This window comes from Falco cherrug, chromosome 11 (genome assembly GCF_023634085.1).
Source record: "Falco cherrug isolate bFalChe1 chromosome 11, bFalChe1.pri, whole genome shotgun sequence".
NCBI lineage: Eukaryota > Metazoa > Chordata > Aves > Falconiformes > Falconidae > Falco > Falco cherrug.
Genome location: NC_073707.1, coordinates 8,350,223 through 8,375,620, shown reverse-complemented (window position 1 = coordinate 8,375,620; position 25,398 = coordinate 8,350,223). Strand labels below are relative to the sequence as shown.

The 25,398-nt window shown below is 42.5% G+C and overlaps 1 protein-coding gene across 1 annotated transcript in view; it reads left to right on the top strand.

Moving 5' to 3' along the window:
* The first annotated feature begins 19,569 nt into the window (after positions 1–19,569).
* The window catches only part of HS6ST1 (heparan sulfate 6-O-sulfotransferase 1), a 201,883-nt gene continuing 196,054 nt past the window's right edge, over positions 19,570–25,398 (top strand). Inside the window, exon 1 of the mRNA XM_055724037.1 lies at positions 19,570–20,518. Within this exon, the coding sequence (XP_055580012.1) occupies positions 20,001–20,518 (518 nt within the window). The 5' untranslated portion in view covers positions 19,570–20,000. The remainder of the gene's footprint in view (positions 20,519–25,398) is intronic.

Sequence of the window (25,398 nt, the reverse complement as noted above, 5' to 3'; positions counted from 1 at the left end):
AAAACATCCAGATCCTCTCAAGTTTTCCTAGTAATCCAAATAATAATAAAATCTTTCTGGCATCCCAGAACTGATGAGCTGCAGGTGCAAAACTCTCCATTCTTTATTTGCATTTTTTATTTAACAAATCTCTGTGATATATTTTTAGGTCCAGAAGATGTATTATTTCAAGCATTTTTTAGCAGCAGTGCAATATTGGTAATTGCTAAACTCACAAACCTACACCAAGTAGAACTTACATGGGACACATTTACAACTAATAGTATGGAGTATGGAGAGTTTTGGTTTGTGGGTTAAACTTCCATCTTATGTTGTTGAATAGATACTAATTCTCTAATATCAAAAACATTCAGAGAAAGAAAGTATGACCCTCTGAATTTATAGCCTTAGATGGATTTGGCATGCTAACCTCATCTTGTATTCTTCTAGTGTTTAAAACATATTGGAAACATTTTCCTGTAGTACTCCAAGTGTGAGGGGCCTCGGATTTAGTGAGATCACTGACCTCTGCCTGTCCTGAAGGCAGAACATTACATCTGGGTTCCTGATCTGGATTCATGACTTGCATGCTGCTAGATGGCTGAGTCATAATCTGTGGTAATAGTAAAGAGAGTTTTTTCCTGTGGCCCTTGCACTTGGATGTCATTTATCTCATACTTTGCTCAAGCATATTCATTTTCATCTTCTGAGGTAGCTGTTGACCTGGAGTGTCATTTATAAGGAAGCTAAGGCCAATGATTTTAAGAAGCATCCTTGCAAAGTTCTCACTGTAAGAAAGAAATTCTTACAGGTCATACTCAAGAGGTAACAGATGGCCAACGTTATTGGTGCTCTTTTACCAATGCTGTTGACGTTATTGATATTCTTAACAACTGCTAATCAGGGCCTGGGCCACGAAGCCCACAAATCCATAGAAGATATTCAGCACAGGAGGCTGACCATTGTAAACAACTGCATGAGTCTACACAGCCATTGAGAAATTTAGTTGTTGGGGTTTTTTTACCTAGACCCTTGAGGCTAGATTTGTTTACTCTTCAGGCAGCAAAACCTGAGGTATGACCAATGAACAGTGGTGTGCTAGGGGCCTCTAGGACCCAGGGTCGCTGAAGGTACTCAGTAATTCAGCTAGGAGCTCACCTAGGAACCAGATTGTGACAGTCAAGAATGATGGCCAGACAAGGCTGAGTGGACTGTGCATCAGAAATAAATCACTCACATGATTGTTCCCAGACAACCCCTTAATGGTAATATAAACACAGGCGTTAGTTGCACAGTATGTTTTGAGAGTTATTTTCTTATGGACTAATATTGCATGAAGCCTTTGCATAGTGCTTCAAGACATGGAGTCCCATATCCATTTTCATAGCTGCTGCAGTTTCCTAAGAGAAGAGATACATTCTAATTCTGATGGAAAGTAAAATAACAGCAAAGTTAATTTGGAACCTTTGAATGAGAACACCACAAACATTTTGCACTGAGGACTCTGGATATTATTTCACAATTTTTTCTGGATAGTGGATGTTTGGTAGCATCATGTAATCTGTCAACTAGACATCTTCTGTCGTGCTATGCACATGCACAATTAAAAATATTAGTAAGGTTGAGAAGTCAAACACTTCAGTGTTAGAAACTGCACAAATCATCGCTTGACCTAGTCCTTTAGGTAATAACTAAATGTACATTCCACTCTTTCTAGGCAGGGAACAGATTTTGAGGCCTAATTAAAGAACTGTTGTTAAGCCTTGACGATTGTACTATTATTACTAGCAAAGATATTTGTAATGCATAAATGATCCTAAATATAGGTCATTGTTGTAACAAATTGGACATTTAATATTAGGTGATGTGGTTTTACCTTAACCTGGATGTTTCTGAGATCCTTTCTGTAATGTTAAGTAATGTCCCCAGTCATCTCAGATGGACATGCAAAGCTATATTTTGTTCATGTATAGAAATGCTTTTATTATTTAAAAATAAGAAATAGCAGAAATTTCAAAGTGCATTTTTATTTTTCTCTTCAGCTCGAAATGGGAGCAATGTTCAGTAAATAAGTTCCTTCACCATAACAATGAGGATAAAAACTATTAGAGATTTAGAGATATTTGTTCCATAGGCATTGTCCGTTCCGTGTACTGGATAAAATGTGGTTCTGTGGTAGAAAGTGTGTGTGTAATGATGTAATTCAATATTGTATCCTTCATAGCAAAAAAGGGCCAAGCTGAGATTACACAAGCAACCTTTACTTCTGGTGTTTTTGAAGTTTCAGATGTTTGACTTTGTAAACATAAGATTCTTTTCTTTTTTAAACACCATTTTAAATGGGGAAATTACTGGATTTACAAAATAGTAAAGTGACCCCTTGTCCTGTCCTTCCTCAAATTCCATTATCTGAGTGTTGACATAATCAACAAGCACCATCCAAAAGTTTATCACTTGAGCTAGTACTTTACGGTAGCATTCCCTATGTAGCCAGACAGTATAGGAGAGGAAGGGGTTTTGTCTTACCTCTAGAAATTTTTGCTTTCAGAAAAGAAATGACAGTTTAAGAAAATACCAGGTTTTGTTCCAGACTCTGGAATTGTGTGTCTGCTTTCATGAGCACAGACACCTCCTAAGCTGCAGCAACTTCTTCGTCTTCTCAAACTGGTTGTTGTCATCCAGTTTCCAGTCTGTCTCAGTCACTGTTGTCACTAGGCATCAAGCTTGTGCTGCTCTGCTGCCTTGCCCCTCAGCCTGTCTTTTTCTGAGAGGATGGCCCTTGAGTCAGATCAGTACACGGAGCTGAGACTGGTTTGAGCATGATCAGGGAAGAAGGAATCATCAAGAACTGTATCTGCTAAAATCTGACTCTCCACTGACACCTGTGTGTTGTGACTTTCACTCATTTCTGTGTTTTCTTTCATTCTCCAACAAGAACGTGGTAATTTTAGGGGACAGGCAAGTGGATTATTCTCCATAAACTAGCGAGCATAAGTATGTAGTGGTCACACTTAAGAACTGACCTTTGCTAAATTGTCATGCCTTTGAATAAGGGTAGTTAGCACAGGGGTAGAGGCGCTTTTCTAAAGAGATTTACAAAGCCACAATCAAGTGTAAACTCTGATAAATCAAAAGGTAACCTAGCTTTTAAGCTTCCCTCTTGCTACAAAGGTCTAGTTAAAAGTCAAAAGTATTTCCTTCTTAACTGAAGGGGTTTACATGTACTAGGAAAGACACTTCCTAAAACTCCAGGGCACTCTTATTCAAAATTCATTAAATGATCATGATAAAAATAGTGTATTTTTCCCTGCACCACAGCAAACTACTCATATGTAAAGAATGCTCTACTCGCCTTCTTTCTTGTCTTCCACCAAAATTCCAGTTCCATTTTCTTAAATTATCTTCCAGTGTTAGCACTCAGTAGGATAACTCCAAATCCCAAGTGCTAAAATGCAGTGTAGCAAACCACAATGCTGTGAGCTGGTCCAAATTAATGCAAACATACCAGCTGTTGCCAAACAGTTAGCTTGGCACTGGAGCCCAGTTAAGTATTTATGCCCATGTAAAACACTTCCCAGAGCTCTGGCTTATATGTACAAAAAAGCCTTTGATTTAAACCAAAAATAAGCTTGTGAGGCAGGGGTGGGGGTGAGGAAGAAACCTTGCATGTAAACGGTGGTTTAAGGAAATTCTATGCTTTTAAAGCTGCCATTAAATCAACAAAACTCCCATGAATGAAGAATTTTACCACCTTCTTTACAGCAACAATATTTAATATTAAAGCCCGTGCCAGGTATGAAGGAGATGTTTCTGCCTCAGAAGAAAAGGTTCTGTGTTGTGATTTTCATTTTTCAGCAGGCATGTCTTCTGGGAATAGGAAACAGGAAAAGTTACCGGAGAAAGTAGGAAGGAACCAAAAATTTGATGGCAACAGCAGGGTATCCTTACTAGGAGGAGCACATCTCTGTGCCTTGGTTCCTCAGTTAGAGAGTACAACTAGAATTTGCTTTGTGCTTTTTTTCCAGAAAGTCTGCAAGCACACTGTGCCAATACCTATCCCTAGGTATCCATCTGCTGCATAGCGCGCTGCAGCACCACTCTAAGGCTTTTCCTCTAAATGATACTGTTATGGTAACACTAAGCGGGGAAGACTGATATAAAACATATTCAAGAGCAGTTTTAGGAATAGGGTGAGTTAGAGGAGGAGAAGAATAGAAGAAGGGAATCACAACAGATGAAATTAGTGTGGATTTATCAAGAGAAGTGTTTCAGTGTTGTGGACTACTCTTCAGGGGTCAGAGGCAGCCCATAGAAGTGGGGCACTACAGCCAAAGAGTATGTTGCTGTGCATTAACTGTTTCATCTGTGGAAATGTAATAAAAAGGAAGAACAAAAATTTTATTTTACTTATTACTTAAGAAGATCATGGCCATGCCTTTAAGTATCTTGTGTTTCCTGAAGGGCCTTTGCCATGTTCCATGTAAGGGGGCTTGGGTTATAGGTGTGCTTCAGGTTATGTCAGGTAAAATTTTAAACTGATGGTGTTATAAATGTAGTCTGTAATGTATGGGGCAAAGGTGGAGTATTTTTCTCATCTGCTTTAGGCTATTGAAGTATCTCAGCGGCAGCTCACAGCATCTACGTCCAGACACCTAAGTTTATTATATAGTCAGACTCCAGAGGCTGATGCAGCATGCCTAAACTGGATATCTAGAGAGACTAAATCTCTCCCACTCCAGTATATTTTAGTTGAAAACACTTCTAAAAGACAGGCAAATAAGAAAAAAAATATACCTGTCTTCATGGTGGGTTTATACTATTTTAACAATAGAACCATATCATTTAGGCTGGAAGGGATCTCTGGATGTCATCCACTTCAACGTCCTGCCCAAAGCAGGGCCAACCTCCATTAGGTCTGTTTGTTTAAGGTCAGTCCAGTCAAGTTTTGAGTACCTCCAAGGATGGAGATTCCACAACCATTAGCCTATTCTAGTATTTCCCCACACTCTTTTCCATTTTTAATATTATTATTCATATATTATTATATATTTATAATATAATTGGATTTCCCGTGTTGCAACTTTCTTTCATCAGTAGATATGCCTCAGCTTCACTCATAGCTGTCGTGCTACAGTATACCTGCAGTATAGATATATCAGAGTTTGCTTTAAATGAGCTGGTTTTGATATCAGAGCAGCTGGTTACAGCAGTGTGGAGCTATGAAGAGCCTGTAAAATCCACCTGAGAACCATGGAGTGAACAGGCAAGGAAAAAGCTGCATAATGTCTTTATCAAGAGGTCATAATGGGACTAAGCGGACACAATTCAATAATAGGAAGCAGTAGAACAATATCAGGTATTTCAAACACTGTGTTAATACACTATGTTAAGTCACAGCTAATTTGCATTTTATTGCCAAGTTTTCAGCATCTCAAACTGCTGCAGCCTAAACTGCATTGTGCAAAATGCAAGTCATACTCCATTCATCAAAACACTGCTAAAAGGCGAGCGAGCCTCAAACCGATTCCCTTTCAAAGCGAGCAAGGAACAACTGAGGCTGAACTAAAGCAGCCAGATGCAAGAACGGAGGGAATACAACATGGAGGAGGATGGAGCTTGGTAAATTGACAATATCCAAGCAAGGCTGAATTATCTGGGTATTGTAACCATAAAGAACTGGAATCGAAACAATCACTCGCAGATACAGCAAGTCTGTGCAGAGGGGAGGGATGTACAAGTCATATATTCATGGTGAAAAGTACTGTTTGATTAGCAAAAGCTCAAAAAAACTGGTGGCATTGGGAAAAGGAGGAGTTTCCATTACTGAGAGGAGACACAATGCTCAGCAGGGCCATGACTTTTCAAAGCTGGGAATACTGAAGAGCAGGAAGGAAGTACCTGTGTGTGAATGAATGCAAGCAGCCAGTGACGTTAGGTATACAGATTTAACTAAGTGAATGTGCTGGTATTGCGGAGCCCCTTCAAATACTGCGTGCCCTTTTGCTTTGGTGATGACCATATGTTCCCAAAGAGGTTGACAGAAAATCTTAAATGCTCACAGGGTTAGAGCCCTGGGAAATGGATTTCTGAAGCTGCTTGCGAGTACCAGAGCACCAGCTAGGCAGCTGGTTCCTGCTTCTGTGAAGGTAAGGGAAAGAGTTGTGCCCAGGATGCTCAACAGAGTGTTTAAAGAAGAAGCTAGTGACACAACCTTAGCAACTGAGGAACAGCATAAGGGCCCAGGGATCCAATGTGATGAGTCCATGACACAAGTAGCTTGCTAAGTGTTCACCTTTCCCAATGATACATAATATTTTGAAACAATGAAGTCGATACTTACAGTATCAGCAGGGCATCTTTATTTGAGGTCTGTGGCAGGAGCACTTATAATTTTAATGAAATTCAAAATGCATTAACAATAGGCAACACATAAAAACTCGCTATCAGTGATTTAGACCACTCTCTAAAGTCAGATGAGCTGCTAAGAAAATACTAAGAATTTTCAGATAGAATATTAACTGATTCATAATCTCAGCTTAATATATCAGCAGGATGCACTGTTAGAAATGAGTAGTGATACAAAACTCCAGATAACAAAAAAGAACTCTGTTCTTTTAAGAGATAGAATTGAAGAGAATTTAAAACAAGATCAAAAGATGATGATGTTTTAAGGAGTGAAGCATATGCTACTTATAAAGCAAGAATAATAAAAAATAAATCTCCTAAAACTGTATGATTGCCAAGCTGCTTAACAGAAACATGTTTGTTTCATTTTTTTTCAGTGAGTTACATTAGTTGCCAACTCAAAAGATGGGATGAGCTCAAATTTGAGTGGACTGGATAGTCTGATGGTTTTTTACTACAGTAACAGCTTTGGGTTTTTAGTGGTCGTTGTTTGCAGGGAAACAATGAATACTAACTAACCTTTCGTTTATTCTCTCCCAAGACAGTCTTTGTAAGAAGACAAAAGTAAATTTGAGTAAAATGTGGTCAAAACTGGATATTCAAGTGTCTAAAGCTAAGCCATGTCTGCGTATACATGTCTGCATTTTCCATCCACACAGCTGCAATAGCGTAGGGAGCAAGGGCTTGTGCTTTGTGTAGGACTAGGGCAAGACGGCACTAATTCTGGGACAGTTGTTTGGTCTAAACATTATAGGTAAAGATCATGCCTCATGGCCTGAAGTTCATAAAATTTACCCTGAGTTAGTAAACTCAAGATCACAAGGTCTAGTGATTATCAAACATGCCACCGTGTGAAAAAGGGAGTCATACAGGATATGGCAGTACACTATGATATGGCTTTAGTTCAAATATTTTTCTGAATGTGATACTTTCTCAAAGCTTCCCTGTCTGTTACTGTGATTATCATTCTTTAGCCAAGGTCATAAGCCACTGATAATAGATTTCAGTTCTCAGGAGCTGGAAGAGGAAAAAACCAACTTGTTTTTCTAAACCTATTTCAGAAAAAAGGTGTTCTGATCACTTATTAGTGGTTGCACACTCTCATATCAATGCATTTAAAGTGTTCCTATATGCATGTTACACAAGTTGCAGTTTTTAAAAAGCATAGTATGAAGTTTACTGCTGAGAATTGTTAGTATGTGGATCTACAGCAAGATCTTTTTATGGTTTAATGTGTAGCTATCTGCCTCAGAAGTATTGTGAGAAGGGAAATGTGTTGCAGAGCATCAATATCCTCATCTTGGTCTGCAGACAGAATGGCACAGAACAGGCATGAGTTCTTCTCATGGAGGCTAGTGTCCAGGACCAAGACCCTGTTTCTTCCTCTCCACAGATTATCTGAAATGAGAGGAAGGTGCTTGTTTTCCTTCCCACCTCTTTTCTCCAGCATGCCACAAAAGTTGGGTCTGAAATTCTTTTTCCCTAGAGACAAATGACCGTACTTTTTAGGCTTGTCTTTGGGGGCTATAATTCTTTGGGGGGTGGCTTGCCTAGGGAGATATCTGGTAATTTCTACTCTCAGCTTACCCACATTATCTTTTCTGCAGAGGTTCCTGCTCCACCCCAGTGCAGGACGGCTCAGTTATTTGAAGAGCTCTCAAACCATTGCAAATTATAGCCGACATAATAGAGAAAGCTAAAATCAATGCCCGTTTACCATTCTGTAAGTTATTACAATCAGCTCATACCTCTTAAAAAATCTAAAGGAACAGTGAGGCATACGGAGACCATAACAGCTATTCAGACTGGTCAGTTATGTGTGTTTCTCGCACCAGACCCTTTCCCTGAATGGCAGTCATTTCCAGAAAATAGTCTTGAGGGACCTAATAGGGGAGATAATGAAAGAATATTTTGCTTTTCATATTTTGACCTTCTCTGCCACAGCATATTGTAGTTCAGCAGTGCACAGAAAATAGTACATCTTCCTTTTGTGGCTACTGCCAGAGAACGTTGCTGGTCAATATGCACATATGCTGCCCTCTGACTACTGCTGGGCCAATCTTGTCTGAGAACTAGCTTTCCACAGCTGTTTTCATTACAACTGCTATAAAATCTGCTCTGAGCATTGCTGTCAAGCCAGAGACACTCACCTGCTCAGGTTCCCACTGTGCCTACACGAATGCTAGTAAAGGTAGAATTTTTGTGGTATAACCAATATTGTTAGCAAACAGACCACATCCATTTTGTTGATATCCAGTTGCTGTTGTTGGTCTGTTACTAGAATACGTGTACTTTTAGCTACATTTTGTAGAGCTGAGCATCTTTGTCAGAGGTTCTATTGGCAAAAGACATCAGGCATTGTCAGTCCAGGGCTTACAGCTGCTGACATGGCTGTGCTGCTGGAGCACATCCACTTTGGCACTTCATTGGTAACTGTGTGTCAACTGTGACCTTGCATGCTTCATGCAGATGATGGAAGGCTGGACTGTACCAAGTTACTTCACTGATTTTTTTTGCCTGACTGCATGAAAAGCTGTGGTCACAAAACACCACAGACTTTTCATTCTCTGCTGATCAGAATTTGTTATATATCCAAACCAAAGTGGTCTGCTGACCAGCTTGATGCATATCCATTTCTTGTATGGTTTCTAAAATTTCACGTATGGAATTGTTGACTCTCTTGAACTTATCTAAAGGAATTCTCGCCAGTTCAGTGACAACACACATTATACAGAGGCTTGACCTTATCAGCAGGCAATTGTTTGCTCCTTGAAGCTATGAAGAGTAAAGTGCTAACCACAATTTGCTCAAGTTTCTGCTAAACCAGCACAAAACTTTCTCCAGGAATGATGTGGAATTTTTTCTAGTATGTTTTCCTGGATTATTATCTGAAGAACAATAATGAAGTACTTACAACCTATTTCAGTTTCTGCTTCACTGAGGACATTCAGATTCTTTTCATAGGTGGCAGCAGCAGTTATCAGCAAGATTCATGTATTCCTCCAGGGGATGCCGTGGACAAGTGCACTTGTACTACCTTGTTAGAGCTTTTGCTTCAATACATTTTTCCAGTATCCAATTCTCTATCATGAACAAAGTTTAAACACCTTCCTTCCTATACCTTCTTCCTTCAAGAAAAAGTCCACTGTTAACCTGGCAAGCCAGCAGCAGGACAGGGGAAGCTCTGAATTACAATGCTCCAATACATTACCTTTACCCAACTTGGCTTTTGCTTTTCGACAGCCCTAATTTTGCCTGTTGTTTTGCATTTCAATGTTCAATAATGCAAATATCTAGTCAACTGTCAGTCTCTTTTCTGAACTGATGCAATGGTTTAACAATGATACAAAGCTCCAGACTCTGGGCTATACTCCTTAAAACAGAAGATGTGTCACTCATAAAGTGGTTCTCCCTCAAAATAAAGCACTTCTATAATCGCTTCCACAAGCTAACAGCATGTCTGCTGGGTAGTAAATGACCACAGCAAGAATTGCAGAAGAGTTCTCTGTAAGGACACTGCTCTAGAAAAATAGCTTGGGGAGGAGGGGAGGCTTATACCAAAACAACCAACTGTGCATTTGAAGCAAACTGATTATTCCAAAATAAATAATTTTTATTATAGAAGAGTGTCCACACTGGGACCTATTATAATACATTTCACTATACTGCAAAGCAAAAACTAGAAAGAATAATACTTTCATTTTAAACAATATCCAGCCTGTGTGAACTCATTTCATTTCAGGCTATTTCCATTGTAAGAATAGTATTAGCTTGTTTCTGTTCAGAGATTGTTATCTCTCTGTTCTCAAAAGCTGTTTTCCAAGAGGTTACCAAAATGACAGATATGTGGAAAACTTTAATACTCTGGCTGAAAAGAGAAATTTTTCTTCCATTTCTTAGCATACCTCTCCCTTAAGTTTGTTTGGTCCACAACAGAATCTTATGTACTGTTAGGAAGTGTTCAAACCCTATCTTGTCCAGTTCCTATGGAAAACACAGCTGTGTTTCTGATAAATAGCTACTTTTATCTGTTTCAACCATTGTCAGAGAAAATGATCTCTCGCCTCTGGCTTCAGTAGCCTTTTCATGAAAATTCTCATTGAATCTAGGAAACTAAGTTTGAAACAGTCATTGTTCTTTAAAACAATGTTCCATGTTTCCATAAATTCAGCCCTTTCCATTTTTACCTAAGAATATTCCTGTAATGCACTTCTTTTCACTACAAATTAATACTCTTTTAATTAAGGATAGCAACATTAGAGCTAAGTTTTCATCACAGAGCACAGTATATGCACATCAGCTCCACCTGAGAAAATGGCAGGGACAAGCATCTTGCATTATTACAGCAGCATGCAGAAGCCCGTATCATCTGTATGGGCCCGTTGTACTGCCTGTAACAAAGCCTTGGCAAGGTACCTTCTGTTGCAAATGTTTTAGTCCTCCCTGCAGAGTAAGGAAGTTAATCAGTGATAAACAGAACTTTACCAACTTGGAGGAAAAAAGAAGAGACTAACTAAAAAGGCTAACTAAAAGAAAAGGCCTTAGTCATATTAAAACTCCAATTGTTTTAATAACTATACAATAAATATATCAGAGCGAGAGATTAAAATTCATTAAATTAGCAGAAAGTTGTTATCTATGCATTCACTCTTTCCTTGTCTCTGATATATATTTGACTGGAAATAGGTTGTTGGACTTTCTCTGTGTTTTTCTTTAAAACATGCACAAATTGGCAGAACTGGCTGGTCTTGCTTAGGTCCCATTTTACTGTCAGTGATGAGGAAGTGTTGGAATTTCTCCTGTTTCCATCCAGCATCATCCAGCAGTTAGAAAGTGTACAATAAAGAAGGTAGCACTGCTTCCTGTCAGGGAATGTTGTGGAATTCTCTCTGGTTCTGGCTGCAAACAGTTGTGACCGTAAACTTTCTTCCTCCTGATAAAGGAGAATGAGGCAGTAATTTTTTATTTTTGTTTTTATTGCAGCAAGCATTTTTAAAATGGAAATACAGAGCTGGATTAATTGTAGTGACAGAGGGAGGAATGAGTTAACTGTAATTGTCAGTGTCTAGGAGTCAAATTTAGGAAAAGATTCAGCATAAGTGTAAGTGTTGCTTTTTTTGCCCATACAGAGTCTCATGCTTACCTAGTTTGTGAGACTCAGTGAAAGGATAGTTGGGACTTCTGTATTTCCACTAAAATTAAATGATACATTTCTATGTTTTATAGTTTAATTCTCTATTTCTGCTATGTATAGACTAGCAGGCTCAAATTTATTTTGTTCTTTCTCTTATTGTTCTTATGATCCTTGAACCCAACCAACTGTAATACCAGTGTACCGCATTTGTATGTATCAAGTTTATTTCTGGGACTGTATGTAAAAATTGAAGAGGCAGAAAACTCTGTGCCACCAGCTATCACTGATGCTCAGTGTACAAATAAAAAAAAAAAAAGAATTAAGAGACTGATATACTATGGATAATGCCTTAAGTAGATCAAGCTCAAAATACATAAGCCCTCATTTCAGAGACTGTGCTGGGTCTACAGTTATTTCCCCTATGTGCCTGTATCAGGCTTAACTGATGATCCCTCTGGAGCTGGTCACTCCTTCAGCTAATGCAATTTTAAGTGGCCACTATCAGGTACATCACTGCTCTTATCTCTCTGGTAAGTTACCCTGCAGCAAGGTTCATAAAGGGATTGGAGTGCCACCTAGGAATGAAGAGCCCAGAAAAATGAACTCGAAATTCAGTCCAGGGTAGCAGTCTCACACTACAGCCCTAGCACTCTACATGGGCCCCACTGTTTTCATTCGAACCAAGAACTTGTTTGCCTGATGGCATTTCAGTCTTTTCTCCCAGTTTTCTTGTTGCTGTGGCCTAAAAATGCTTGACACACAAGAGCTCCTTTTACAGTAGCTTTTCTTTAATTGTAAATGTTTTGGACACAATTTTGGTCTTCTAATCTTAATGAAATTCCTCTTCCTTATGCTCTCAAGTGTTGACTTGGTATCCTTTGTAAGGACTGTTTTGATAAGATGCTGACAATCAGTCTTTGTGATAAAACCAACTGTGGAAAATCTCTTTGGTTTGCAGCATCAACAGGTCTGGGAGTGCCTGGATCCACAGCTGAGCGCACTGCTGTATGTGGGGCACCCGCCCTGCCCCGTGCCTGCGCAGCAGTGCGGGAAAGCCCTTCATCTCCTGGTTCTCGGACATGCAGCTCCTACTACACAGAGGCAGCTGGAATGCAAACTTCTTCCCATTTCCTTTACCACTGACCTAATTTTATGGTGCGCCAAATATTGTGAAGTGGAACGGGGAGTTATTTCTGCACTTTTTTTCACATTAGGGGATTTTTAAACCAGCCACTTGTATTTGTTCAGAAAGTATTCAGACTTTTGTGGGCCAAGTCTACAGCTCTTATGCTACATTGCTTGTAGAAGCAGCATAATTGAAAGAGCTGATCCTGTGAATGCAAGACAGAGGCTGTGATTATCCACAGCTTGGCTTTGCCAGTCAATTTCTTTTTTTTTTTTTTTTAATCCATTAAGCAGTACACTTCAAATTCCTCACACTTTTCAGGTGGTTGGCTTCTGTCTAAAAGCCTTCAAACAACTGAATTGCGCACATTTCCAGTTTAACTGCACATCTCTAAGCGTATGATTGCTATATAGCCAGTTTATAGCTTTCAGTTTATTCACTTCATTACATAACTTCTTAATTTCGGGCCTAAAGGGGAAATTGATTAGTTACTTTTGTGTGCTTATCTCGGTTCACACAAACTTTAGCATTCGTGTGTTGTCTGTTCACCATTTGTTACAACATCAGCAAGGAAGGATGAATGCCTGTTCTAATTAGTTCTTTTCCTGGAGGATGACCCAGAGATCTCAAGTCAAAATCCCATAAGCACATTTGCTTTAGAATGTAATTTCTAAACTGAGTTGTCAGTTTTTTGATCAACATCAAGAAAACATTAAGAAACAGTGAATGCGTTAAGAGGACGTTTATATGTTTATGTAAGTCCCAATGGCAAAGAGACAAGGATCTTCTTCATGCATTGTAGCGTTTCCTGAAAAGCGTAAAAATAAAACAAAATCATATTTCCAATAATATTTAGATTAATATGTATGATACAAAAAATCCATGCCAGCACACCTGGCCATAAGCCAATCTTAAGCTTCAGGTCACTGCAGAAAGTTACTATGCTGTTCATCCAGAAATTATTCCAGCACCATTTTCTGACTGTCTAGATATCTGCTATGGGTGTCAATAGTCAACATGCAGAAACTCTGGGGGTTGCACTGACTTCCTTCCACAATGAGACCACCCTACCAACAGCCCTGTGTTTGTGTCCCGTTTGTGTTCTGAGGAGTTTTACAGAGCAAGGCTGAAAGGGTTACACTTGTTCCCTGCTAACAGGCATGTCACAGTGAACAGCTGCTGCATAAGAGAGTCAGGGGGAAGTAAAATCTTGTAGAACCCAAGCTCCCCTTACGTTTATTTAATCCCCATGAACGAATGGGTAATAATGCTAATAATATGCCACCAACAAATAGGCCTGTCCTTTCCATCAAGCCCGGACAGCATCATCTTGCAGCTGCTGCAGTGCAAGTAGGAAAAAAAGAACTTGAATAAGGAGCAGCTGGCACCTTGTGCCTTCTCCTGTGGATGTACAGACTCCTGCCTTAATGGATTAATACCTTGGAGACTGTATCTGCTTCAGCTGCAGTCCCAACTCCCTGCTTAAACTTTTAAGCATTTATATATTTTGAGAGATCAGCTAAGGTCTTTCCAATGTTTCAAGATCCTGACAGACATTCGGGCCTGCCATCTGCCGTTATTATACAGCAGCATGTACACGTGGCTTTGGTAAGTTCAACTTTTGCTTCTGTCTGGCCACGGGAGGTCTCAAAGCAGTGAGCTGCCAATGGAGGCTCGAGGGGTGGATCTACTTCAACGATCTTCCCTTTGCAGAAGAGAAAAGATTATTGTTAGGTAACTAGCTCTGTCTTACCAGTCATATGCTGATCTCCTGCCATGATACAGCTGTTCAGATCCACAGCATCCACGTGAGAAGAGGGAATGGATAATATCACAACCACGTGGTCTGTGAAGGTAGTTTCAAAACTCAGATTTGGTCTCTGTAGCTGCTGAAGTTAGGCTTTACTTTGTTTAGGACTGCTGTTAGTGGCTTCACTGTTTTGATTCCTGCCAAGGTTTTTAAGACTGACTTTGGTACCTTTCCAACAGCAGACCTTTCTCGTGGCCCTAAAAAAGTAGCGCAAGAGCCTGAAATCAGAACTGGACTGATGGGTTTGATAGATTTTATCAGCATTCAGCACCTTCTTCCCTATCTGAAAGGGAACTGTGCTGTACTTGAGGAACAGTGGTCACATTGCTGGCTGTAAGAGCTCTCTGGTGGTGTGGCTATCCTACAGCATTAGTACTGAAGCCATAGCGTCTTTACACCAGTGCTTCCAAATTGCTATGGGTCTCCAACTAGAAGTACAGTTACTGTAGGAAAACAGTGTGTGAGTGCTGCCACTCTGTGCAAATGTGTATGGCTGAGAGCTGCTACTGATGCTGCAACAGCAGTGGATAAGCAAAATAAGTTTAGAAACCCCTGTTCTAAGCTTTGCTGTAGGCCTGAGCATTGATATTACAGGCCAATGGCTAAATACTATGATTTGTGACCCCTCACCATTCACTTGGTATGTGGTACACACACACGTCACCAAAGCAAATGAGAGTATTACGTCCCCACTCTTCCTAAGGGAGCAGGAAAAAAAAACCAACCTAGATTGGAATGAACAAGGTAAGTGGTTTGTTTCGACCTATTTGGGGTAACAGGGGGCTTATCCTTGGGAAACACAGTATATACACTCTTTTTTCTTTCTGGTGAGTGGTAGAACTTTTTTTAAGGTGCCTTTATTGAGATATTTTTTGGGGGTTGCAAGTGTTTAAAGAGGATTTTTTTACTGCTTTGCTTACCTAAGTTATACTAGTTCACAGCAAACTAGTTTAACTTCTGTGCTGAGAAGCCTTTAGGCTCCCCTTGCCTAATAAAGCTACTATTTATTTATTAGGTTTTGAGGTAAGTGTTTCATTGAGGTTTTGGTGGCAGAGGTAGTATGTGGTTTACATGTTTCCTACTGCTGTTTTCGCACAAGAGGCTTTCTATAATAAGCTGTACTCTCACTATATCTGAGTTTGTCCTCACTTCAGTATTAACTCAGATGTTGCTGTTCATCTGATTTCTAACTGCAAATACATAAACCTTGAGCTCATGTGTGTGTTAGTAATTTACATGCAAGCCCTGTTTGGGACCCATCCCATCACGCAGGTCTAAGAGCTAAGCCCAAGTGCTGCTTGCTCTCACTGTTGGTAACTGTGTGGATGCAAGCTAAACTATCTGAAGGCTTAGTCCTAGTGCCTGCATTCTGCAATTACTTGGAAATTAATTGGAAATTAATTACTTGGAGTCTGGAAGGGACAGGCTGCCCTTCTGGGAAGCAAAGTGAGGCCCTCAGAAGTCCCAGGTGAACACAGAGTTCTTGCAGCTTTTGGTATGATTTTAAAATGGATACCCAAACTGCTTGTGATGAGTAACTATGTCGTTGAGGTAACCTCCTTTGTGCTGGACATGAAGGTGCTATGAATTCGGAGGTTGAGTATCGCTATCTGAGGCTTGGTTGTGGAACAAGGGAGGCCTGGCAGGCTGCAGTATGAGAGTTTCCATGTGATGTACTGGGGCTTGTACAAACAGGGCAGAGATGGCGGATCCCAGCACACACTTGAATGACTGCAAGTTAAGCCATTAGGCAACTGAGGGCAGGCTTTATGCCAGGAAGGGACTGCAAATTTCATTTTTCCAAACTAGGATGCAAAGCACAGACACCAAAGTGTCGACAAACTTTTTCAGTGGGCTAAGGGGGATCTTTTCTTTGCATTTGCCCAGAAGAATGCAGAGAGGAAATCTGAAACCTATCTCCCCTAGTCCACAGGTTAGAGATAAAAATACAATTTATTTTTTTCTCTCTAAGATGCTTTCATTCTACACAAACATGTAGTTTTTAGGCATCCCAGTGATAGCAGTTCGTCACTGCCTCACAGGAAAGAGAAGAGTTCTGCTCCTAGCCTTAGTCCTCCTGTGAGGAACCCCAGACGAGGTGTAGGAAAGCCTAGGGAGAGGCTGGCTTAAGAGTTGAAGATTCAGCTTGCAAGGATGGTTAATGGCTAAATGCACGGTCCAGATGAGGTCAGAGAATAAACAGGCAGTAACAGGAGGTAACAGGAGGTAGCAGTAACAACTTGCATTTTTTGGATTTGTCACCTCTTTCTACTGTTATTTTCAATGCAAGAGCCAGGGAAAGTGTAGATCTTGCTATTTGAACTCCACTCACTCTTCTCTGATGCAAGAAACATGCTGATCTAAACTAGCTCTGATGCAGCACTTGATGTTTAACTCCCCATGCAGCAAAGAAATACTCTACCATTGTCTTCCGTGGAATTTTATGCTGAGTATAAATAGGGATTGATTTAAGTATTTGCTTAAGTGATCATCTCAGGTGAGTCATACCTGTAAGCACCTTTGAAATACAAGCATTTCAGAGCAGCATATAGAATTTCCAGGGAAGGATTCCACAGTTTCAGTAAAAATAAAAGCGTTGATCCCAGAGCTTTGGTTTTGCAGTGTCTCCAAGGCAGGATGTTGTGTACTTGTGTGGGTGGGTGCAGGTCGGAAGGGCACACGCCTTCCCTACTTCCACCATGTTTGCTGACCCCCACTTCTAGACGGAGGGTGCTGCGCTAACGAAAACAGCACATTTTTAGCTATAACTCTGTATTTTCCTTTGTGGTCTGTTTACCTTTCATGGATCATATTTTACTATGTTCTTTCACAAACTAACAGGCTCTATACTTACCACAAATATAAATCAGTAATGAAATTCACTGGAGTATCTCCATGTAACTGAAGAAAAAGGCCAAAATATATCTTACAATTAAAACAATTAATTAACTATAAATAGCTCATGTAACTAGAATTAACTTAATGGTTGATTTCTTCATAGGTCTGTCATTTCTAAATATTTATACTTTTATAACTGCAGGCACACACACTGCAATCCTTAAATCTGCCCTGTGTTTTTTATGCTGCAGTGTATAGTCCAACCACATATGTAAACCTCACATATATGCCTGTATTTTACAGACCGTAATACCGATTTCAAAACTTCAAATTGGGTTTATACTATGCTTCTGGATGTAGCTGAACTTTGTGTATAAGAATGACATCATTGTTTCTGGAGTAACCAGCCTACATGAAAAGAGGAAAATCAGAAGCAGACTTTTAAAAGAAAAATTTCAAACAAAATAAATGGTTTGAACACAACATATGATGCTTTTGGGTGCTATAAACATTTTATTGTTACTTGTTTGGGAAGAACTGCATAACTCACTGGGGCTCCACAACTTGTGAATAATGCAGCCATCTCAAAATCTAGCAGATTTATCAGTCACGGTGTTTGAATGAAAATCTGGGATCTCATTTCCTCCTAAGCCCTTATAAATTTGACCCAGTGTTTAACAACGGCTTATCTGCATGCATTCCCTTATACTTGCGTAAAACACAACTTGGATTAAAAAGTGTAGTCTGAGGGGAATATTTTAGTGCTGGATCACTGAAATCTAGTCATAACTTCTATTTGAAAGAGCACCAGAAACTGAAGAAAACTGTCACCAATAGCAATACTTGCAGGAGACATGGTATTTCAGTTAGAGATTTTTGACTAGAAATTAACAATTGTTCATATTATTAATTCTGCATAGACGGTAATTCATGTCTATCGGAAGCGCCAGCATGACTGCCGTTACCCTGCGCCTTGCTGTGCTTTCTGACACGGGGCCATGTTTCATTGCCCATTTACATGCACCAGACGGTGATGTTCTGGGGTTGCCGCGTCGCCCCGTGGCAGTGAACCCCACCGGCCTCCCGGCACCGGCGAAGGACCCGCGCCAGGACCCTTCCTGCACCTGCCGGAAAGGCCTCTGCTCCGGGAAGGTGATGAAGCCCAGCCTTAAGCTCAGCGGCCAGCCTCTGTAGGTCCTTACCGTACTGTTCCTGGATCTCGACCTGCTAACTACTGCCCTACAGAGGACATCGGTGTAAGCCAGCGACGGACCCGGCAGCTCCTGGGTCTTCCAATGTTTTGCTTTACTTGCCAGACCACTCTATAGCAAATGAATTCTGCAGCAGCACCGCTGCCGGGTGGAAGGCTGCCTGGCACACCAGCAGAGCGCTTTTCGCTGGCAAAGTTTTCTGTAAATAACACCTCTGTTGATCTTTGCCTCAACTTCACCTATTATTATTCTCAAATTACATGGCTGCTGGTGGGCACAGGCCATCCATCCTGCTCGCAGCCATCCTCCTCCTCTGTGTGACCAGAGCATTCTCCTGTTGCATCCAGTTGCGACACTGCAACTACAGGCTTGTGGTGTCCCATGTGGCGGCCGCGGCGGGAGCAGACATGTGAGAAGACCTACTGCTATTTCCATGCAAATTTTCTCATTCCTAATAATTGTCGTTTCAAACAGGGAGTAGAAACCTAGCCCCCGAGGAGCACCGGGGCTCGCCTTACGGCACGAATTTTACAGTGGCAGGGAACGCCTGCCCCAAAAGCGGGGGAAGCCTCGGGGCGCCGCAGCCACCTCGCAGCCCACCCGGCTCCGCGGCGCGAGTGATCCCAGCGGCCGCCCCGCGGGTGGCCGGGGCCTGAGGCCCCAAGCGGCTGCGGGCTGCGCCGCCAGCCCGAGCCGGGCGCAGCGCGGGCCCGCTGTGTGCCCGCAGCCGGGCGTGCCGGGGCGGCTGCAGCCGGAGCCGCAGCCCGAGCCGGGGCCCGGTGCGTGCCCGCAACCGGTGCCGCAGCCCGATCTGGGGGCCCGGTGTGTACCCGCAGCTAGGCGGGCCGGGGCGGCTGCAGGCGGAACCGCAGCCCCAGCCGGGGCCCGGTGTGTGACCCCAGCCGGGCAGGCCGGGAGCAGGCAGAGCCGCCGGCCCGAGCCGGGGCGCGGTGCGTGCCCGCAGCCGGGCGGGCCGGGGCGGCGCGGCGGCGCTGTGCATGCCGGGCGCGGGGCGGCGCGGGCAGGAAGCGTTCGCTCCCGGCCGAGCCGAGTCCGTGTGCAGCCGGCGGCGGGGGCGGGCGCTGCCGCGCCGGTGCCGCTGGGGCTGGGGCACGGCGGAGCGCCGCGGCGGAGGCAGCGGCGGGATGGGGTTGGCTTCCTGAAGCGGGGGGAGGGCGGGAGGGGGCTGGTGTTGCATTTCGGTCCCTCTCCGCCCCCCTCCTGCTCCGCTCTTCCAAGTTCGCCGCGCTGCCGCGGCCCCTCCGGAGCGGCTGGCTGCGGGCTGCCCCTGCCCCGCTCCCGGCGCTGCCCGCGGCGGGGCGGGCGGGGACAGCGGGGAGCGGAGACGAGCCGGGGAGCGGCCCGCCGCCCCCGGGGAAAGCTCTGCTCCGGGGAGCAGCGGGGGGAGGCGGCTGGCACAGGCGCCGGGCTCTGCCGCCCGCCCCCCGACACCGCCGCCGTCTGCCCAGCGCTGGCAGCCCCGGGAGATGGTGACACATGAAGCGTGCGGGAAGGACCATGGTTGAGAGGACCAGCAAGTTCTTGCTGATCGTGGCCGTCTCGGTGTGCTTCATGCTTATCCTGTACCAGTACGTGGGGCCGGGGCTCAGCCTAGGTTCCCCCAGCGGCCGCTCCTACTCGGAGGAGCTGGACCTCTTTCCCACACCGGACCCGCACTACGTGAAGAAGTACTACTTCCCCGTGCGGGAGCTGGAGCGGGAGCTCGCCTTCGACATGAAGGGCGAGGACGTGATCGTCTTCCTGCACATCCAGAAGACCGGCGGCACCACCTTCGGCCGCCACCTGGTGCAGAACGTGCGGCTGGAGGTGCCCTGCGACTGCCGGCCCGGGCAGAAGAAGTGCACCTGCTACCGCCCCAACCGCCGGGAGACCTGGCTCTTCTCCCGCTTCTCCACGGGCTGGAGCTGCGGGCTGCACGCCGACTGGACCGAGCTCACCAACTGCGTGCCCGGAGTGCTGGACCGCCGGGAGAGCGCCACCGCCAAGACGCCCAGGTACCGGCCCGCCGCCGGCTGCCCCTTCCCCGCTGCCCCCCGGGCCGCCCGCCCCCCGCCTGCCACCCCGGCGGAGCCCCCCGCCCTGTGCGGCGCAGCGTGCTGCTAACGCGCTGTGTCCCAGCCTGCCCTGAGCCCTTCCTCCGCCGCTTCACCTGTTCTCCCCTCCCGTCCTCCAGGCTGTGCCCTGCACCGTCCCTCCGCATTCCCAGGCAAATACACCGCTCTGTCCCTCCCACGTACCCAGCGTACTGCACCCTCAGCCCCTGCTCTCCTGCTCCGGCAGCCTCTGTGGATCCTCTAGCAAGCCTATGTATTTGTGCCACTTGCTCTCTTCTGGAAACGTTTGGTCTTTTATCTCGGACCTCGCTTGCCAGCTTTTAGTATCCATTACACCATACTTTAGCCTCAAGCATCCCTTTGTAAATCGGCTTTGCCCTAACCTGTGCACCCCTTTTGCTCCAGCTCAAATTGTTCTCCAGCGCAACTGAGGAGAGGCACAGCAGCCTGCCAGGCTTCATGCTCACCTCCTGGTTTTACTCCCCTAGTCTGCCTGATAGTTCTTTTGCACGTTGCAGAAAACATTCCTTAAACACCCTTTCATATGTTCCTTGCGGTTTACCTTGATGGGAGACCTGAGGTGAAATCTTTTGGGAAAGGAGCTATCTTGTTCCTTGTTCCATGCATCTCCCTTGCCTGTGCACCAGGAGAGGGAGAGCCATCCTAAAGCACCTCTTGGTGCATCCCGGTTGAACACCCTGTGTATTTCTGCCCTCTTATGCCATGATTTCTCTGCCTTGGTCTCTTTATAAATTATAAGCTTCAGAGCAATTTTCTGTTTGAAGTACTCTGGTAAAGGCTTGTATTAAGATCTCACAGATCATGTTCTTCTAGCTCAGCACAGGGGTTTTTTTGGTTAGTTGCTATTTTTTTAAACATCATGCACGCCTTCCTTGACATACCAGTGTTTTTATTACGAACTTTGTAATCTCTTTGCCTTAAAAGTTTCATTCTTAAAGGTGTTCAAGACCTTATGGTAACTTCTGCTTATGCCATATGCTTTATTTATATGCGTACTGTTAATACTATACATAATCCCGTTTGTGAAAGTGGCCTTTTAAGAAAGTATATTTTAGCATCATAGTTCTTTTTTTTTCTCTGTGTTTTTTAAAAGCGATTTTTAATAATTTTTCTTTCATTAGAGCTGTGTGCAATTGCCAGGGTTCTTTATTGTCTCTGTCATGATTGCTGCTGTTTTCAGCCTGTTTCAGTGTTAGTCATCCAAGTACTATGCTCAGATTGCTGTCATGCTGCCTGACCCAGGAGCAGCAACCTCAAGTGCGTATCTAAAGGGCTGAGTATTCAGGCTTTCCTGTGGTCTCTTATTAATAAGGTGCTTGAAACACCTAAAAGTAAAACATCCTCAGCTTCTGGTTGTTGAGATTTTAGTGAAGTGTTGTTAAAGAAAAATGCATAAAGTTCAAATTTGATTTAAAAAAAAATACCCGTTTTGTGAACCTTGGCACTTGGCTAGCAAACCATTAACCTTATATAAAGACTTGTGTGGTTTTGTGAATTGTCTCAGAGCCTTGTGAGCTTCTGTTGGTAATTTTGCATTAAAATCTGCTATGTGTTCAGTATTTATCTATCTCATCCTGTTTAGCAGTTGGTTTTTTGTATAGGTACCTGAGAGCAGGGCACTTCAGCTGAGAAGTAGCAGTGAAATTCCTTACTGCAACTCATAGGAAGTTGAGAACCAGAAGCCTATTGCCTCATCTCAGGTGCTTGTAAATGAGAATTTCTTTGCCATTTGTTTTGGGACATCAGGAACTATATGCTTCTATATGCTACTTCACTATCTTGAATTTTGGATATGTAGGAAAAATAATTAATCCTGTCCCACTCCCTCATGTCTGTGCATATCCAGAGATAGTTCAGCTTAATGTGGTCTCAGTACTTTCCATTAAATCTAAATCAGAACTTTGTGTTCAGCAGTGTAAGAGAAATGATGTGTAATTTTAGATAATATAAGGTTTACCATCTTGGTCTGTTTAACAAAAAACAGAGTTCACTGTTGATTGTATCCTGGGGATGGTTTTGGTGCAATGAAGATCTGCTGGTTATTTTAGTAATACTGTCCTAGGATCCTGCTCTGTTGTACTGCAGTCCAGTTTAGTACGCACCGTCGCCAAACTGTTATTTCATGGCTAAGAAAATTGGGAATAAGAGACAAGCCATGCTTGTTTAAAATAAAAATATGATGTATTTTCTTTGTTAGAAAAAGGATAGTCTTGTTATGTCCATTACAATAAGAGCAATATAACTTTATTTCTCCATTGTGAATGTTGGATTTCTTATGTTGAAACAGAACATGGTTTTACATAAGGCATATGCTAGAGAGGCTACTGTTTTATAATGCAGCTGAACTATGAAAACTTACCTCCTTTTGGAAAAGAAAAAAAAATAAGAAAAAGGAGTGGCAAACAACTATTGCAACAGGGTTAACTCGGAGTCTAATAGTATCTACTCAGGGTTTTGGAGTGTGGTCTTCAAATTCAGCTTTTAAACCTAATGTACTGGCCTCTGCATTTGCCACTTAATGCGAAGTTTAAATCGTTGTGCTTCCAACTATATGTTTATCCTCCAAAACAAAACAGCTATCTTGTGATTACAGATAAATCTGCCTTCTAGTGAATGTTGGAAAGCATGAAGGTCATTCAGTATTGCCCACATGTACAAATCATGAGCTTAAAGCTGTTAACTTTGTAAGGAATGCAGTTTTGTCACTGCACAGTGCCCTATTGCACTACATTCCATAACCTGTGCATGGTACATAAATTTACAATGCGATTGCTCTTTTTATTGTTCTGCTGTTCTGTGTTAGACTTAATGATTAGGAGCCCTACATTGCCCAAGACTGCAATTTTTTTTTCTTCTTTCTTTTGCATTGTTGTAGTAAGCAGTTAGAGATGGGTGTTTTAGCTGTAATGGGTCAGCACTCTACCAAAAAAAAAAAATAAATCAAATTACTGTTTCTCATCCCCCTCCTGCCCCCCCAACTAGTGACTTTCTCTGTTTTGTATTCAGAAGACTTCTGGACAGGCACTTCTTGAAGCAAATGTTATGTTTTATACACAGCCAGTAAAAGAAAGAGATTGATTTGTTTGGGGGCTGTAAAACTTGGGACTCCGAGGAACTCTGAAGCTGGCTATGTTTATCAGTTAAAGTGCTTGGCTGCAGTTTTCTTCATGGCTGTAGTAGAGGGCAGATTCCAAGATTTTGGGATTGGAGGCCTATTTATTCCTTGTACTGTTAGGCATAAATAACCACTGCAAAATACTTTAAAAGCAGTAATACTAGGATGCGTGCTTTGAGTCATCATGATGGTATTTCAGAAAGCAGTTTCTGTGAACTGCTCCCTTAAATTTGTCTCACCTAAAACTGCAGGAGAACTAATCTCTTAAGTTGATTCTGAAAAAAAGCCAAACTCAATTCTTTAATTTGACTTCCAGAATTAGAAAAATCTGTGCAGTGCTCCACTAGTAACTTGTCTGTCACCTCTGTTAAAGGATTGAATGAGAGCCCTTGGAAGTGTTGGAAAGGTTCCCTTGTTAGCCTCTGGAGGAAATGTGATTCAGTGCCCTTCTGGCTGCATCCTTCTTCCATGCTCCTAACATAAGAGCAGAGCTAGATGTTCTGAAGTTGTCCTTGTAGGACACTTCATGCATGAGCTTAACTCTGATGTAATATGCTGCAGAAACAATAAAACAAATAAATCACACTGAAGGAATCGGACGTGTTTCCTCTCAAAAAAAACCAACCAACCCACCAACAAAACCAACAACTCAAACCCAAACAACCCAGGCTTTGTTGTTATCCTACTGGTTTCTTCTGCCTCATGAAAACAAGAGCATTTAAGAAGGCATTTTCCTGAAGATACATAATTCATGTGCGAAGGATTTTAAGGCTCCTTTAAAACTACAATTTGTGCAAGCTCCCTGTTGCTGTGGAGAACCCATGTACTTGGTGGAGTGCTGGAAGGGCATTGCTGGCTCTGTGCTCCCGCCGCTCACATGCGTGCTCTGCATTCTGTTATGCTGTTTCAAGCACTGGGTAGATTTTTATTTTTTTTAATTTTTTTTTAATGCAGCACCTCAAGACACTGGCTTAGTCTTGGCTTTGTGTATGTGTTTCGATGCTAGTCTGTCATAGAAGTTTGGTTTCTGAGTTCATCTATGGACAAAAAAAGTGACAGTAGTATTTCTTGGTGACTGTGAAAGTATGTGTATGCTTCCAATTTCAATACTCTTTTTTTTTTTTTTGTTCTTTTTTTTTTTTCCTTTTTTCCCTCTCAAGATTTCATATGCTTTAGAAATAAAAAAATCGATACTTTTATGTAAGAAATCTATGGCAGGTTAGTAAAACCTGCCGTTAAACAGATCAGCCCAAGTTTTAGAATCTTTCTGGTAAGCTATTTAAAGCTTATGTTTTGGGTTAGGTTTGTTTTTTGGTTTTGGGTTTTTTTTTAAGAAACCATTAACAGGGCTCAGCAGTTTGTTAGTTTGATTTTTTTGAAGTGTGAACTTTCACAGCTTCCAACCACATATCTGTCCCTTTGCAGGGATCTGTTCTTGATGAGGATTTTATTATATGTGTGCTTAGGAGCTGCAGAGACACATTGTCAAGAGACCAACTGTTTGAGAATGAAAGGCTTTACCAAATCATTTTTATAATATTAGGACTTTTTAAAAGCTTAGGCTTATCATTCTTTGTGGATCTGTGTGTATGCTGGGGGTTGTGAAATACCTGTCTGCAGAGCAAGGGGCATTTTATCCACTCACTAGTTCGACTCAGACTTATTTCCCCACTAATCTTTAAGA